General features: G+C 40.7%; 1 protein-coding gene across 5 annotated transcripts in view; it reads right to left on the reverse strand.

Moving 5' to 3' along the window:
• ATP13A4 (ATPase 13A4) overlaps nt 1-18,608 on the reverse strand; it is a 160,412-nt gene that overhangs the window by 53,170 nt on the left and 88,634 nt on the right. For all 5 annotated transcript variants that reach the window (XR_004182362.1, XM_021934992.2, XM_021934991.2 and 2 more), the window contains exons 10-17: nt 16,120-16,290; nt 14,818-14,975; nt 13,734-13,922; nt 11,544-11,605; nt 7,746-7,896; nt 6,034-6,120; nt 5,653-5,806; nt 3,075-3,186 (exon numbers count right to left, since the gene is read on the reverse strand). Coding sequence is in view for 4 of the 5 variants with exons in the window: in XM_021934992.2 (XP_021790684.1) it covers nt 3,075-3,186; nt 5,653-5,806; nt 6,034-6,120; nt 7,746-7,896; nt 11,544-11,605; nt 13,734-13,922; nt 14,818-14,975; nt 16,120-16,290 (1,084 nt within the window). In the remaining variant the exon portion in view is untranslated. The remainder of the gene's footprint in view (nt 1-3,074; nt 3,187-5,652; nt 5,807-6,033; nt 6,121-7,745; nt 7,897-11,543; nt 11,606-13,733; nt 13,923-14,817; nt 14,976-16,119; nt 16,291-18,608) is intronic.

Raw genomic sequence — 18,608 nt, forward strand, 5'->3', positions numbered from 1 at the left:
AGCCCTCTACCACTGCCTTGCTGTGGGAGCATGACTAAATTACTTTCTTTGCCTGGTAATCAGGTTCATCTTTGCACCTCCAAAGTCTCTGCTAGTTCTAACATTACATGAGTTTTCCTTTCATAAGCATTTAATCTGAATAAAAAAAAAATTAAAAGGAGTAATTCCTTAAGGGGTCTTAAGCTTTGCAACTTGGAATGGCATTCTATCTCTTCCAGCTTCCTGCACAGACATTATGCCTCCTCCTGAAGTATCTAAAAATAATAAAGAATAAGTGTAATATATACAAAGCATTGTCACCCCTGCGATTACATTTCATGTTCTTAAAATCCATGTGACTTTTAAAAAATGACATTCCATAAAGTGGGCCAATAACCTTTGAAGAGATTATGACACCAATGCTGGAAGTACCCTGAGTAACCACACACACACACTCACACACACACACACACACAAAACAACAGCAAGAATCTTCCATCCTAATCAGGAATTTGCAAAGAATAATTAAATTAATTTAGCTATGTGGCTGGGCATGGTGGCTCACGCCTGTAATCCCAACACTTCGGGAGGCCGCAGTGGGTGGATTACTTGAGGTTGGGAGTTTGAGACCAGTCCGGCCAACATGGTGAAACCCCATCTCTACTAAAAAACAAAAATTAGCTAGCCATGGTAGTGGACACCTGTAATCCCAGCTACTCAGGAGGCTGGGGCAGGAGAATCGCCTGAACCCGGGAGGCAGAGGTTGCAGTGAGCCGAGATCATGCCGCTGCACTCTAGTCTAGGCAATAGAGTGAGACTCTGTCTCAAAAAAAAAAAATTAAAATAAAATAAAAAAATAATTTGGCTATGTGTATACATGGTAGTGATGTGCTTTACGACAGGAGAGGCAAATTGATGACCTAAGATCAAATTCTATTAGAGAATTTGTGATTTGTGTTTAGACCATACAAGAATTTAAAAAGTCAGAATTTCAGTACCTTTAACTGGGACATGTACTCTCCTGTGTGCCACAGCCCTCACTATTCCCCGTTGCTCATCTGTCTCCACAATAAGTGCTTTGTTACGTGCATGCGTTTCAAAACCATGAGTTTGCAACTTGTAAATATGCAAATATCGTATCATAACAATCAGAAGCAGCAGCATGGTAGCCAGACTCTTACCATAGCCCTTGGCAACAGCCTCTCAGGAAACTAAGTTCAATTCCCAATTCTGCTCTGTCCCTTCCCTTCCCTGGACCCAAGTTTTCTCTCCTTCAAAATGTGATATCCAATCTCAAAGTTTACTTTTAGCTCCCTCACTTGAATGACCCTGAACTGAGTTGATCAAATTGCAACAAATATGCAGAGTTGTTGCAGCCAAAGTTTCAGGGGTTACATTAAACTGGCCCTGCAGGGAGAGTGGTCCGACAAGCCCAGGAAACGAACACAATGAGCCACTTCCCACTCTGGGCCTCATTTTACCCATTCACAAAGTGAGAGGGTTGGGTCACAGCAGTCATTCTCAGCAGGGACAGCACTCCCTCTAGAGGACATTGTGGATTTTTTTTTTTTTTTTTTTTTTTTGGCATCTATGCAAGACTCTGAAAAGACCAATGCACAATGAATAATTATCCTGCATCCCACATGCCTTTTGAATATCTTACTGGACACTCACGGACACTGAAAAATTATTGTACTTTCCTAAGTCATTTTAGGCTTATCTTGGATATATTTTACTATTACTATACTATAATATACTGTACTATTATGGCATATATAATATTACTATGTTATATTAAGCAATTACAAAATTGTTTATTAAAATTTCCCTAGCTTTTCCCCCTAGTTTATATGTGTTACATATAAACACAAAGTATTTTTCACACTTATAATATTTTGTTGAATTTTGCAGAAATGTAACTACCTGTACTATGTAAATTGGGAGGAGACTGTACTGTTTTCTTCAGAGTTTTACCAAGACTTGTTAACCACTTCACAGTCATCTCAATGGCAGCAAGACTGAGGTATCTGAGTCTGCAATACATAACACACCTGTATCAGTCTGTATTTGTAGATGTTGCAGCCTCAATTATTCTATACACAGGTACAAGCAACTTATTACTTCATTTTGTGTTAGTGGAGTCAGCTGAATATTTATTAAACTATCACCTTTGTGAAACATTATATGTTTTGCTTTTATTTTTACTGTATAATAGGTCATTATATATTTTTACAAAGAATATGTGCAGATATATGTGAACTTTATTTTAGAATATTAAGAGTTAAAAAACATAGTTACAAGAGAGTGTTGACATTGATTAGATTGAAACAAATAGGTTAGACTTTCCAAATGTATAATCCTAAATTTAAAAATGAGCCTGGATTAGCTCCACAACAGCATAAGCAGTGGTGGCTGACATTAAGTGTTAGAAATGATATGAAAGGTGAAATAAACATGATACCTGAAAAGAGTGGAATTTAAAAAAATAAAATTGAACTTATAAATACTGCTGTTTTTGAGCTGTTAAGCATCTCTATTTTAACCTTAAAATGTAAAACTGAATCTATAGGCTAAAATCTTTCTCTAGTGTGGAAATTTTCCTTGTTCTTTTGTAGATGTTACCAGGATTATATCGTCTAAGCTGTATTTATTTGTTTCATTAAGCTGTGTATTTCCTATCAAACATTTTTTCAGGTAAATGTTATGTTTCATAACTCCCAACCAATCCACCAACTATAGTTTTTTTAAATGGGGACATGACCACAATTTCAAATTCTGAAATGCTGATTATATTCCTATGTCTGTTTTCACAAAGCTGTAAAAATCACACCATATTATACATCTTATATGACTATTTCTCATAAAATCCCCCAGTGAGTGTTCACATTATCTGTGGGATTTAGGCAGGGCAGGGATTACTATATCTCTACTTACCAGTGTTCAGAGACATGTTATGCACACAAATTCAGCAAGCTATATTGCTCTGTCCACCACCCAGAACCCCTGAGTCCATCCCAGTCTAATGCACTTGCCATTCCAACCTGGCACATCTTTCCATCAAACCTTTCTGCTTTATCAAAATCATCCCCATTTACCTCGTCAAGGCGGTGGTGTGGTGGTCATTTTCCAGCTTCTTGTAGGCCAGTGCTATGACTCGAAAGCCCTGTGTCGTGTAAATCTGAAGCTCACTAACAAAACTAGTGGGTACTGTTTAGAAAGAAACACAGGGTTAGTATGCAGTATTTACTTAGGCAGTACTGTCAAGGAAATTCTTTACAAACATCCAACTTTTGCCCAAGAAAGCACACCTCTACAAAGATATGTAAACAAGTCAGTGAAAATTCTGAACACAACTACATTGTCAGGGTTGACCTCTTCAGACGTAGTGAAGCTAAAATGAGAATGAAGCATTTGAAAAAAGAAAAAAGATAGAAAAAGTGTAGAATTCTTTTTTCTTCAGTTTAACCAACAAACATTTATTGAAAATCTACTATCTGCCAGGCATTGGCTGTGCAGAGATTAAATCACAAGCTCTGCACCCAGAAATAAGACTTCACATCTACAATTATCGGATGTTTGACAAACCTGACAAAAACAAGCATGGGGAAAGTCTTCCCTATTCAATAAATGGTCCTGGAATAACTGGCTAGCCATATGCAGAAGACTGAAACTGGACCCCTTCCTTACACCATATACAAAAATTAACTCAACCTGGATTAAAGACTTTTAAAACCTAAAACTGTAAAAGCCTGGAAGACAGCCTAGGCAATACCATTCTGGATATAGGCACGGGCAAAGATTTCATGACAAAGATGCCAAAAACAATTGCAACAAAAGCAAAAATTGACAAATGGGATTGAATTAAACTAAAGAGCTTCTGCACAGCAAAAGAAACTGTCAACAGAGTAAACATACAACCTACAGAACAGGAGAAAATTTTTGCAAACTATGTATCCAACAAAGGTCTAATATCCAGCATCTGTAAGAAACTTAAAGAAAATTTATAAGACAAACAAACCCCAAAAAATCCTTATTAAAAAGTGGACAAAGGACATTAACACTTTTCAAAAGAAGACATACATGAGACCAACAATCATGTGAAAAGAAAAAAGCTCAACATCACTGATCATTAAAGAAACGAAATCAAAACCACAATGAGATACCATCTCACACCAGTCAGAATGGTGATTATTAAAAAGTCAAAAAACAGCAGATGCTAGTGAGGTTGTGGAGAGAAAGAAGTGCTTATACACTGTTGGTGGGAGTGTAAATTAGTTGAATCACTGTGGAAGACAATACCGTGACACCTCAAAGTCCTAAAGACAGAGATACCATTTGGCCCAGCAATCCCATTACTGGGTATATAGCCAAAGGCAGGTAAATCATTCTATTAATAAAGATGCACATGCATATATATGTTTATTGCAGCACTATTCACAATACCAAAGACATGGAATCAACCTAAATGCCCATCAATGGTAAACTGGATATAGAAAATGTGGTATATATACAGATGGAATACTATGCAGCCATAAAAAAGAATGAGATCACATCCTTTGCAGGGACCTGGATGGAGCCGGAGGCCATTATCCTTAGCAAGCTAACATAGGAACAGAAAACCAAACTTATATGTGGGAGTTAAATAATGAGAACACATGGGCATATAGGGGGGAACGCCACATACTGGGGCCTATTCCGGGGGAGGGTGGGAAGAGGGAGAGGATCAGGAAAAATAACCAATGGGTATTAGGCTTAATACCTGGACAATGAATTAATCTGTACAAGAAACTCCCATGACTCAAGTTTACCTATGTAACAAACCTGCACATGTACCACTGAACTTAAAATATAGGCTAAAAAAAAGAATGAAATTGAAAAAAACTCACAAGTTCTGCTCTAAGGATTTCTGTCTAATTGAGTTACAGCCAGCAGAGTAACAATGCAATCAAATGAGATCATTGCTATCATCCAGGCCATTGCAGCATGCTGTGGAAAGCGTCTGGTGGTGTATATACCAGCCTGGGAGGAGGTGGTTCAGTAAAGGCAGCATTCTGGGGCTGAGGGAGAATCATGAGCTTAGTCATGGAGGCATGAGAGTAAGCTGTGAAGATTAGTTCAGCTCAGGAAAAGCACAGGATGAGGAGTGGTAAGGTCCATCTGGAAAGTTCACTGGGAGTTCAAACCTGAAAGCCTTACATGTGATCCTAAAGAAATCTGAGATTATCCTGGAGCCTATGAGAGCAACTAAAAGAATCGTGAGGTAAAGAGTCTGGTCACAGTACAGAGGGCAAATCAGAGTTGGGGAGACTGGAGGCAGACGGTCAATCCACCAACTATTGAAGTGATCAAGAATGATGAAGGCATGAGCAGATGCAGTGAAGGACCATGGATTAGCAACTGACAAGACAGAGGCACTAAGTGGGAGTAAGAAATCAGGGATGATACCTAAAGGGGGGGGGGGGGGGGGATGGTGGTATCATGCACCAAATAGGAAACTGGGGAATACAGGAAATGAGAAAGACAAGCTTGGCTTTCGTATTGCATTTGGAATGCCAGTGAGCCACCCAATTGGTGATGACCCATAGGCAATTGGATTAATAGATCAAACGCTGTGGGAACATATTTATCTGGAGATACAGATTTGCCAGGTGTAATCCAAGTCAAGTTACAGACCTGTCTCAGGTTGGCAAAAGCTGGCCACCCTCTCTGGTGCACCCTTCATGAATGCCAGTCGGTCACCTCCCATCTCTTGGACAATGACTGTCATTCTTTGCAGAGCTGATGAGAATGGGAACTGATGCAGGATTGCGATTCCTTCCACTGGGACCTGGTTGAGGGATGGGGAAAGGAGAGGAATCTGCTGATATAGCTTCTGGCTACTGGGAATTAACCTCTCCTTCCGTAATCTTTATTTTAATAAATAAGGAGGAAGGTCTCACCCATTTTCACACCTGAAATTCAAAGACACATCTGTGACCTGTCAAAACCTGGGGGCCCGAAGAGAGTTTCTCTTTGAGTTTGGGTGTTGTGGGGTGAAGAGCAAGCAGGGCTTACCTGGCTGGCTGTTCTGCAGGGCTTAACCACCATGGCATGTGCCGGCACTCCCTTGATGTGGAAATCGTCCCCAGAAAAAGCCATTTCCTATTTCACAAATAGGATATTTCATTGCAGAGATACATTTACTGTTTGCCCACTGATACTATGTTTGAACCCTCCCCTTGAGAAAACCCTCAGACCACCTCAATGTGTTTTCCGTGTCTCTTCCCTCAGAGGTGAACCAGATTTATTCTGCCACACACAATAATAATAATAATAATAATGCATTGAAAATGCTGCACAACTTGAAGGGCAGACACTTTTGAATTATTCATGCAATTTGTCTTGTTTTCTCTGTTGGAATGCGCTGTGTAAAGGCTCGTTCTCCATTTCTAAAGAGCCTAGCTTGAAAGTCATGAACATGAAAGGCCAGACTTCTTTTGTGTGAAGCAAGCACCTTCTGTTGTTCTTTTCCTGCACTTCACGGCTCTTCCTGCCCTAGCATGTCTGAATAATTTGGATGGATGGTCCTCAGGGCTGGGGTAGGGCAGGGCAGAGACTGTGATATACATGGTTAATAATCAGTAATTGCTATAATAACGACCCTAAATTATAGTCAAAGGGGCCTTTTGCCCAAAGACAACGCAGTGCTTTGTAATCATCTCATTGAGTGGCTGACAAGGTCCCAGAGGGGAAACTGCAATCCCTATTTAAAGATACGGAATCGGTAACCCAGAAAAGATGGAGGCTTGGCAAAGTTACATCAGATTGCTATGAAATAATGCTCCAGGAGATTTGGAAGGGACCCTGAAGATTGTCTCTTTCAGTGGTGCTCCCCGTGTGCCACCAGAGGCGACAGCTACATGTAGCGCAGGGAGAAAGGAAGGGATTCTGGCTAAGTAGTTGGGGCTGCATGTCCCTTAATCCTCATCTTTAGACCCCACCTTCTATTTCATCTGGAGTGACTCCAGCTATTCAGTCTTTACAGTGTTTCTGGAGAATGTTTCCTTTTACGAAAAGATTCCAGATTGTTTGTCTTGTTTTGTGTCATGTGAACACCACTGGTCTAATTCATTTGATGGTCATGAGAGCCAAGGCGCCAACGTTTGAGAGACAGCTTAACAGGATTCAGCAGTCAGTTAGAGCAGAGCCAAAACTAGAATCAGAAAAGCCAGATTCCTGAACTACACGTTGGCTCTTAAATCTAGTTTAGAGTCTCAACAAAAGCTCTTTAGTGGTTTTCCTTTTTATTGTTTCTAGTCTTGGAAATAAAATCAATACTAAATTAATAGAAGTAAGACTTAGAGTCACCATGAGTCTATGAGTTATCCTGAGCGCTGGAGAAAGCAATGTTTTCTGATTCCCATATTCTGGAAAATCTTTGAAACCAGACAATGCTCAGAGAACAGTACAGAGAGATGAGAAATAATTACATAATAATGACAATTCTATTCATATGATTGAACCTTTAATATTTGCCAGGCACAGCACCAAGGATTTTTTTAATGCATCATCTCATTTAATCCTCACAATAGTCTCATTATGTAGATGCTATTATTAGCTTCATTGCACAGATGAGGAAACCAGGCTTAGATGAGTTTACCCTTCACTACCAAATGCACTCCACATTGGACACCTCACCTTTTATAAGAATTACATAGCTCTGATATTGCCTATGTTGCTCTGGCATTGAAGAAGCTTCTCAGGTTCTCTGAAGAGCAGAGGCTTACCCAGGTGGTGGCTTCAAACATTTTGAGGTCCAGAGGGTCTCCCTGGATGGTCCCATCAAGAAGGATCAGAGAGTGGCAGCTGGCCATCGCCGCACACAGTGGGCCCCACGGCAAAGCCTGGCCTGAGGCAAAGCTGTGAACTTCCTGAAAGCTTAAGGAGAAAAAGAAATGGGTTTCCATTCTATCTCCTCATGCCAAAACAGAGCATCTTGGAGGTGAACAAACATCTTTATAAAACATAATTTAATATGCTTTGTTGCATTAATAGCCACTCTCCAATCCTCCCACATTAATTGCTTCATTCAGCCAAGTAAGTTCACTGAGTATGAGAAAGGTCTCTGAGGTTTTATTTTGTTCGTTTTTTTTCTTTTTTCGGATACAGGGTCTCACTCTATCACTCCGTCACCCAGGCTGGAGGAGGGCAGTAGCGTGATCTCGATTCACTGCAACCTCTGCTTCCCAGGTTCAAGCGATTCTCCTGCCTCAGCCTCCTGAGTAGCTGGAATTACAGACAGCCACCAACATGCCAAGCTAATTTTTTGTATTTTCAGCAAAGATGGGGTTTCACCATGTTGGCCAGGCTGGTCTTGAACTCCCGACCTCAGGTAACCCACCCGCCTCAGCCTCCCAAAGTGCTGGGATTACAGGTGTGAGCCACCGTGCCTGGCTAAAAACATTTTTCAAAAGAACACTGCATCCCTCTCTTCCACCCTGGCTTCTTGTGTCCCTATCCCAACCATTATCCCCACCATTTCATTTTAGATGAGAACACAGTCTCATCTAAAAAGCTATTAAAATACAACTCAAATGTTACAGGCAGGGTGCCTTCACTGATTCAGAGTGGGGGCCATTAAGTTCAGCTCTGGCATCACAAGAAGAATGTCGCCTGCAGCTTGGTTAGTCACAGCCCCTTCTCAAATGTGCAGCACAGATGTTGGTTCTCAAAGCAGCTTATCCCGTTTGGAGGACGTCTGAATGGTGGAAGCTTCATCCTACGTGGGGGCAAAATCTGCTGCTGGGAGCCAGTGAGAGTTCACTTGCCCCCGCTCCTCCACATGCCAACTTCTTTCAAACTTACAGATCAACTCTGCCGTTCCCCTTCACCTCCCTCCCTCTGGTGTTGCACAGGAACCTCTAGCTGTTCCCCTAATAACAGTTTTATCAGGCCTCCCTCTCACTTTCCTTATTCTTCTTTTTTGGAAAAGTTCCTATTTGTCATTGTCTGATCCTGGAGACCACATTTCAAGACAGACAATTACTTCTGATAATACGGACCCTGCATTTATTTAAAGATAACCTTAAATTGCTCTAGCCCTTTGCTTTGAAAGCAAACATATCGCAATGTTAACTCACAATTCAGCCACATGGCTTCTGGCTTTTGCATTCAAGCTTCCTTTTGTCACACTAAGAGTTCAAAAATGTCCGGGCTTTGTATTGACCCTGTTAGTTATATTCATTATGATGTGTTAAGAGAGCAACTCATCTTGGTGGGTTTACCGCATACCCGATGGTATTTTAGTAAATATCTAAAAGGAAGAGATCACCAGCAGTATAGTTAACACAGAAACTTAAACTCACACTGAAAAGCAAAATACAGATCGGAAAAAAAAAATCTTATTTTTACTATGAGACGTACACTGTCACTAGTCTGTAATTCTGAGTATATAATTCTGCATTCCAGAGGATTGGGCCAGACTCTGGTTAGCACAGCAAATACATAAAGCTCTCTATCAATCCTGTCGGTGCATTTTTACCTGAGTATTTCTGGCTATCAATCCCTGATAGCCTTTAATAGTTCTTAAAGTATCTGGCACAACAATCAGGGCTTTTTGGAAAAGAAGAAATATCAGAGATGAGCTCACGTTTAACGAGAAGACATTTAATAGCCTCTAAGTCAGGTGCTCACTTCTTACCTAGAATTAATTCTGTTTTGTTTCATTTTATTAATTAAATTTGCCATTTTTTATTTTAATTTGTTGTTTTAATCATTGGACTTCAACTTTGATCTGCAGGCAGGCAGGCAGGCAGGAAAAAAGGAAGGAAGGAAGGAAGGGAGGGAGGGAGGGAGGAAAGGGAGGGAGAGAGGAAAGGGAGGGAGGGAGGGATCATTTACCCTCCCTGATATGTTATCAATAACATATCAATTGTCATTACTTCAATGTAACAAGTCACTTTTAGAAACAGAAAGTTTCCAAAGTTTTATGAATAATATGGTGTCAATTCAATAAGTGGAACATTCAAAAGACAGAACATATTGAGTTCATTTTAGATGAGCAATTACTGTGCACCTACTATCTGTGCCTGGTACAGAGCTACAGCACTAGAGATGCAAATCTAAATAAGAACAAGACTGCTCTTAAGATGCACACATATTTGAATAAATGTACACATATTTTGTAGAAGCTGAAACAGAAAAACACTAATGAACCATGAGACGAAGTATATATCTAAATCTACCCTCTAGGAAAAATGAAAAGAACTTTAGAGTTTAACACTTTAAGAGGCTTCTTCTGTACACTAAAGTGGTTAGAAGCACAAGGATCACTTTTTTAATCCAGGAATTAGACTTGTTTCTAAATGGTATTTTAATACGACAAGTATTAAACTATGTGTAATTAGCATATTTTATGGATAAATTACACGTCATCTCTATAATGCCAAAGAACCACCATGAACATTTCATGCACAAAATGCTTTGTGATTTAAGTTACAAGTGTTACAGGAGAAAACTTTCATTTTCAAAGGAAACATAAATGTCAAGTGCATCAGAGATTTCATGTTCTGATTCCCCAGGAGTTCGTAGTGAGTAGAAAAAGCAGGGAGAGATGCAAACTCAAACATGGCCACAAGAGGGCCACAGGAGAGGGCTGTGCAAATCTTTAACGCACCATGCTGAGAACTGCCAAAACTGTCTTCACTTGCTAGGAAAAAGGAGTTTCAGCCCGGCGCAGTGGCTCACACCTGTAATCCCAACACTTCAGGAGGCCGAGGTGGGAGAATCATCTGAGGTCAGGAGTTTGAGACCAGCCTGGCCAACATGGGGAAACCCCGTCCCTACTAAAAATACAAAAATTAGCCAGGCGTGGTGGCGGGCGCCTGTAATCCCAGCTACTCGGGGGGCTGAGGCTGGAGAAATGCTTGAACCCAGGAGGCGGAGGTTGCAATGAGCCAAGATCATGCCACTGTACTCCAGCCTGGGCGACAAGAGCGAAACTCCCTCTCAAAAAAGAAAGAAAAGAAAGAAAAAGAAAAAGGAGTTTCCAGCAGCCAGAAAGTAGAGTTCTTAAAACTGGAATACCAAGAAAAATGAGTACACTAGCTATGGTTCTTCAAATGTTCCTCCTCCCTTCCTGAAGTTCAGGGTACAAAAGTCAGAGCAGTGTTCTTCCTCCTAGCACATCAAGAGGCTTCAGCTTGAACCAAGAATGTTACCTCCCTAAAGGACAGTGTCCTGGTAATGTCTAAATTACTTACACTGCATCAACTTCATGCTGGAAGCAAATTATATTTTAGCAAGGATTTGGATGCAGTGTCAAAGCTTCATCTCCCGGATTTGTGACTGGCATGGGACTGCATTGGGATGGGGGAAAATGGGTATGCTTTAGTGAGGCTTTGAAGAATTCAAGATGAGAAGTTAAAAGAAGATACTTTGGCAAAAGATGAGAAGTTAAAAGAAGATACTTTGGCAATCATTGTTCACCAAAGCCAAAGTCCAAATGTCTCCATTAGTAATTTCAAGAGAAAACACGGAATTCTGGGAAAAGAGACACTAGAATGCATTTAGTCCAAGGTACTCACCCATTCCTATCACAGGACACGACTCCCCAGAGGTCCAAGCCATCCCTTGTTAAGGTGCCTGTCTAAACAGAAACAAATGCTGCATTTACTCTGAAGATCCAGGCAAGGCGCGGTGGTTCATGCCTGTAATCCCAGCACTACGGGAGGCTGAGACAGGAGAATCACTTGAACTCAGGAGTTGGAGACCAGCCCAAACAACACAACGAAATCACCTCCCTACTTAAAAAAAAAAAAAAAAAAAAAAAAAATTCCAGGGTCCCCATAGTGAAGACTCCATAGTGCAGATAAATAAGGGATTTCTGTAATGAGAAAATGCTTCACAAACCTATTAACAAGATCAAAACTTCAAGGAGGGGCACCATGAGGGGGTCTCTGGAGTGCCCGTTGGAAGCGTGATGAGCTTATGCCAGTTGTCTAACAAGCTGGAACTTAATCTTTTCCAACTTTAGTGTCCTCCATAACAACGACAAAAAAAGTATCTTCCTCACAACTTCAGAGGATTGTTTTGAGGATCTAATGGTAGCCTAAATGGATGGGAAAGTCCTCGATATAAAATGGGTGAGTCCTAGTTTCATAGCAGAAGTTTAAAATATGTCATTAAAATAAGGAATAGAGTGGAATTTTTACCTACAGGGCACTGTGTGTGAAAAGAGTCGAAAGAAATGGTTTGCTATTTGGTAAAAAAAAAAAAAAAAAAAAAAAAAGTGTTGGTATTTCTCTCAGTGCAATATAATGGTTAAGAATTCAGGTTAGGTTTAAACACCAGTTGTATGACCAGAGCAAATTAATCCCTCTAAATATAAGAGCTCTTATTCGTAACATGGTCATAATCTCAGAGAGTTGTGGTGAAGATTAAATGGGATAGCATAAAGTGTTTCATTTAACACCTAGCATACAGTAAAAGCTAATAATAATCATAATTACTCATAATTGTTGCTCATGTTTTACACAAATTCAGGTCACAATTATCTCTCCCACTCCTGTTTCTTTTTCCAAGTCCAAGGATATAATCTCATAAATAGAATGTCATTTCTTACGTTGCCAGTTTGATCACAAAATAATATTAAAATGGTGGTAAGAGTTATGTTGACTTTCTGTTCTTGGTAGATCTTTCTGATATTCCAATAATTATAAAATACAGCCCTGATCCCATTAATTCTCAACTATCGAAACCTTCAGTATACTGCTGAATGAATATCATTTCAGTTTGGGAAAATAAAAGAAGTCCCCAAAATGAATAGTAGTGATGGCTGCAGAACAGTGAGAAGGTACTTAATGCCAGTGAACAGTACACTGAAAAATGACTAAAATAAATTTTATGTTATGTGTATTTTACCACATTTAAAAAGTAACTTTAAAAAAGAAGTCAACAACAGCAACAAAAGCCTTCAATAACTCTCCACTGCTTAAAATATATGTAAACACTTTCTAAGCCAGACATTCAAGGTCCACAGATAGCCTCTCCCATTACCAACAGCCTGCTCTAGTCAAAACCACACTCTCTTGCTTTCCTGCCTCCATGCCTCTACCCATGCTCATCTGTTCACAATGCCCTGAAAGGCATTTCCATCTTATTCTCTCACAACTCCCACCTTCACCCCAGCATATGTGTGTACAGACTAAATAAATACAATAAAGAGACGGTAGAATAAGAGGCTGGTTGAGAATGACTGGCAAATAATCAAGGGTAGTTTTAGACAATAAACTACAGATGGGAAAATACAGCCAAAGTTTGATATGAGTCTCATAGTAAGGCACAGTTTAATAAACTCTTCCTTTTTTATTTGTTCATTAATTCAATCAATCTCTATTGCACACTAACTCTCTGCCAGGCAATATTCTTAGCATCAACAATACAGCAGTGACGAGAGTAAAGGGTTTAAATTTTGTTCTTTGTATGAAGGTTTTGACTGCAGAGAAAAGGGATGCTATTTTAATTGCTTGTCATAGGATATTGAAGTTGGAAGGACCCAAAAAGATTCTCCTATTTAGCACCCACTTCTTCTCTAAACCTTGGACTCTGTGAGCTCAAGAGACGTATCTTTGCCAGATCACGCATCTAACCAGGGATAAAATGAAGACAGCCACCCACATTCTATGTCTCCTGCCTTGCAAGAGGGTAAAAGTAGATACACACGATGACAGCAATGGTAAAAACTGATGACAACAATAAGGATGAAACACACATACCTTGTCAAAGCAGACCAGGTTTAACTGTCCACACACATTGATCCTCTGGGGGCTGATGCAGAAGATGCCGCTCTTCTTCAGCCTCCTCTGGGCATAGATAATGCCTGTGGTCAGAGCAGCAGGCAGAGCAGGAGGAACCGCAATTGTGATGACGTCAAGGGCTTTCCTCATCACCTCCTCTGGAGGTTCCTGGACAACAGTCACTCTTTAATTATTACAGACAAATCACTGATGAACAGCATATGACTTTGCCTTTTTTTTTTTTTTTTTTTTGGGAGACAGAGCTTCACTCTTGTTACCCAGGCTGGAGTGCAGTGATGTGATCTCGGCTCATTGCAACCTCCACCTCCCGGGTTCAAGCGATTTTTCTGCCTCAGCCTCCCGAGTAGCTGGGATTACAGGCACCCGCCACCATGCCTAGCTAATTTTTGTAGTTTTAGTAGAGACGGGGTTTCGCCATGTTGGCCAGGCTGGTCTCAAACTCCCGACCTCAGGTGATCCACCCACCTTGGCCTCCCAAAGTGCGGGATTACAGGCGTGAGCCACTGTGCCCAGCCTTCCTTCTTTTTGTTTACTTCTTTAGGTCAAATTTCAAGAAATGATATCAGTGGGTTAAAGGCATGACCATGTTTATAGCTCTATCTTTCGCCAAATAGCAATAAAAACAAATGTGATTTATATTGTTACCAGCAAAGAATAACGTACTAGTCTGCCATGACCTCACGAAAACTGGGTGTCTGATTTTATTTAAAATCCCTCGTTCGATAGCTATAAAAATGCTACTTTATTGAAAATATATTCTCAGATTGAAAAGGAAAAATAGTATAAAGTGTGAGGAAAAGAGAAATACATTGATATACCAATCAATAAATAGTTTTATCCCACTATCCCATGAAGCCTGTCTGTTATTATGGACTTAGTGATCAGTTGCTGATTGGGATCTGGAAGTCCACACACAGGTTTCAGGGCTTGGCTTTGTTTCCCAGGTTTGTAAACCACATCCTAGATTAAAGCCAACATGTACAGTATGAAATATATATAGATGAGTATGTACACATTTAATAAAAGAGCAAAGACAGCTTACCCCACTGAGCACATAGACACACAGAGTATAGATCATCCCAACGGTGGCTGTTCCTACAAGGCACAGGAGGAACCTGATGGCATCCCTGTACAACTTAAAATTCATTGGCTTGGGGTAGAGAATGGATCTCACAAGGTCTCCCTTTGCAGTGTTGAATCCTGGAACAACAAACGCACACCGCACACTCTCAGGAGACCGACAGTAGTGGCCTCCTGTTAGTGCTCCTCCAAACCTCAGCACTGCTTTTGTTTCTCTACTGATATTTGAACAGTGTTTAAGCTCAAAGGCAATTGAAAGATAGCTAGAAAAATCCATAAATGCTAGAACGGAAATCTCTATCTCAGAGCCCGGTACTCTCTCTGGCCTTCCTTTCCTCTACTTCCAATTTCAATGCATCCCGGAGATAGGAAAGCCCTGTACTGGGTGCACAGCACAGCTTTGCCAAATAGAATTTTATTTTAAGAAAATGACTCAAACGTGTGCATGCACGCGCATGTCACTTGAATTAAAATTAAGTGGTCCAGTAAATACTGATGGACTCACTTTTCTAATACTTTGCAATGTTACATTTGCAGTTTCTAGCCCACCCTAGAAAGAACTTGGGATTCAGGATTAGAAGACCTGGGTTCTAGGTGCAGCTTCGTCAACTGCTGGCCGTGGTATTTTTAAAAGTTCATTGAATTGTGTGGCCTCAGCCTATTCATAGGCATAGTAGAAGCAGTAAGCATCTCTGCTCTGCTTGTTTGATATGGTGGAAAGAGTTTATATACTGCAAAGCACATAAATAATAATTAGTGTTATCAGTACTATCATTTTTACTAACAGGCATATGCCATAGTTCAATTGGTATTTAAAACATATGGATTTATATATATTTGGTGTGTTTTGTACCTATAGGTAAGACTTCTCCTTATCTATGGGTACAAAAAAAAATGGAAAAAATGAGTAAGGCCTGCTATTTGATAGTACAAACGGTGACTATAGTCAATAATAACTTAGTTGTATATTTTTAAATAACTTAAAAAGTGTAATTGGATTGTTTGTAACTCAAACGACAAATGCTTGAGGGAAGAGATACCCCATTCTCCATGATGTGCTTATTTCACATTGCAGGCCTGTGTCAAAACAGCTCAGGTATCCCATAAGTATATATACAGCTACTATATACCCACAAAAATTAAAAATTAAAAAAACTATGATTATAAAGAAAAAACAGCTTCTCTTCACCTAATAAATTTAAGGCACTAGACAAACTGAGCAAAAATATATCATTAAAAATAAGAAAAAGGAGGTGATGCTAACCGGTCTGCAGTACCACTGCTCTCACGGTCCCAGAGCAAGCTGCCTTGGCCTGGATAACCTCCGTTCCACAGAAGAGGACATGCCGTTTGTAATCCGCTTCACTCTGTGTTTTCCAGGGCACAGAGCTATCCACCTTGGGTAACGGAGTTTTGGTGACTGGGATACTTTCTCCTACAGAAAACAAGCATGTTGTTTTGTGAGGCAGGATGACTTCCCTCATTTAAGTCATGCCTGCACCCACTCATCATACAACAGACTTTTTTTGTGTGCCTACCATGTGGCAGAGACAATTCTAGGTATTGGGGATATAAGCATAAACACAGTCTTTATTTCTAAGAGGTCTGTAGTTTAGAATAGGAGACAGGTAAGTAAACAAATAAGTATAATACAGTATTATAAATACTATAGGTATTGTAAATCAAGCACAGATGTCAAGATAGCTGGAAATAACTATTTAGGGAACCTCAAGCTGTGCAGTCAAGAATATGGAGTGTGGAGTATAAAGGGCCATGAGAGCTATCTAGGAGTCAAAGCATGGAGAACTCTAAGTGTCCACAGATATGTCTAAAGGCACTGGTGGGCTGGGCACAGTGGCTCATGCCTATAACCCCAGTACTTTGGGAGGCCGAGGTAGGCAGATCACCTGAGGTTGGGAGTTCGAAACCAGCCTCACCAACATGGAGAAACCCCATTTTTTGTAAAAATACAAAAAATCAGTCAGGTGTGGTGGCTCATGCCTGTGATCCCAGCTACTCAGGAGGCTGAGACAGGAGAATCGCTTGAACCCGGGAGGCAGAGGTTGCGGGGAGGCAAGACTGTGCCATTGCACTCCAGCCTGGGCAACAAGAGTGAAACTCCATCTCAAAAATAAATAAATAATAAATAAAAATAAAATAAAGCCACTGGTGACTGAAGGAGGATGTGGAGAGATTTAACCACTTTAATCAGGAGAGTAACATCATATTTATGTATAAGAGAGAGCACTCTGTCCATAGCACAGGGAATGAATCAAAGTCTGGTGAGGTTGGAGGCTGGGTATCCAATTGGGAAATAATCACAGGAATCCCAGTGGCAAGGGATGAGGTCTGAACTATGACAGCTGGCAGTGGGAATAGAAAGGAAGCACTGCATTCAGGAAACAAGGAAGTGGCCGGATACAGTGGCTCACGCCTTTAATCCTAGCACTTTGGGAGGCAGTGACAGGCAATCACTTGAGCCAGGAGTTCAAGACCAGCCTGGGCAACATGGTACAATCCTGTCTTTTCTAAAAATACAAAATTAGCTGAGTATGGTGGTGCATGCCTATAATCCCAGCTACTCTGGAGGCTGAAGCATGAGAATCACTTGAGCCCGGCAGGCGGAGGTGGAAGTGAGCGGGCATCACACCACTGCACGGCAGCCTGGAAAACAGAGTGACACTCTGTCTCAAAAAAGGAAAGAAACAAGGAAGTAAGGAGCTACAAAACTTGAGAAAATGTATTGGCAGGTCATAGAGACAGAGAAATTTGCAATGCTTTTCTAGTTCCTGACTTGGGAGAATAAGCAGAGGCTCAACATTATTCCTCAACATAGGGATTATAGGAGGAGAGAAAGAATTGTCTTTTGGCCACTGTAAGTTGAAGTTGCCTTGTAGAATGACCATGTTGAGATGCCTTGTAGGCAGTTTGAGATTTATTTGGATTTGAAGCTCAGAGGAGAGGCCTGGACTAGAGATATTTAGCCAGAACTCATCAGGTTTTAGATGATAATTAAAGTCACAGAAGCAGACAAGTTTACTTAGAGACCAAGTATACAGTGAGAAGAGGAAAGGCCAAGGATGCAGCCATGAGCAGCACCAATAATCCAGGAGATGGAGGAAGAGGAGCAGCAGAAGAAACTGAATGGGTATAGTCAGTGGTAGAAGAATTTGGAGAGAGTGAATTATCTTAGAAAGTTATAGGGAAGAGAGTTTTCAGAAAGAGAGCTGGTCAGAATAGTCAAATGGAACAGAGAGGACAGTAAGTTGAGAAATTTAAAGAATCAGGCTGGGCACAATGGCTCATGCCTGTAATCCCAGCAATTTTGGAGGCAGATCACTTGAGGTCAGGAGTTCCAGACCAGCCTGGCCAACATTGTAAAACGCCGCCTCTACTAAAAATACAAAAATTAGCCAGGTATGGTGGTGCACGTCTGTAATTCCAGCTACTTGATGGAGGCTGAGATGAGAGGATCGCTTGAACCCGGGAGGCAGAGACTGCAGTGAGCCAAGATCAAGCCACTGTACTCCAATCTGGGCAACAGAGTGAGTGAGACTCTGTCTCAAAAAGAAAGAAATTTAAAGAGTCCACTGGACTTGGCAATTGGGACTTTAGCAACTTTTACCAGTGCAGTGGGAGAGGCCTATTGCAGAGGCTTGAAGTGCTAATACAAGGTAATGAATGAAGCCGTGAAATAACTGTGGGTCTGTTCTGAGGAACAAGTTTCTAAAGTCTTCTACTGGTCTCTGCAGA

This window comes from Papio anubis, chromosome 2 (assembly GCF_008728515.1).
Source record: "Papio anubis isolate 15944 chromosome 2, Panubis1.0, whole genome shotgun sequence".
NCBI classification, from domain to species: domain Eukaryota; kingdom Metazoa; phylum Chordata; class Mammalia; order Primates; family Cercopithecidae; genus Papio; species Papio anubis.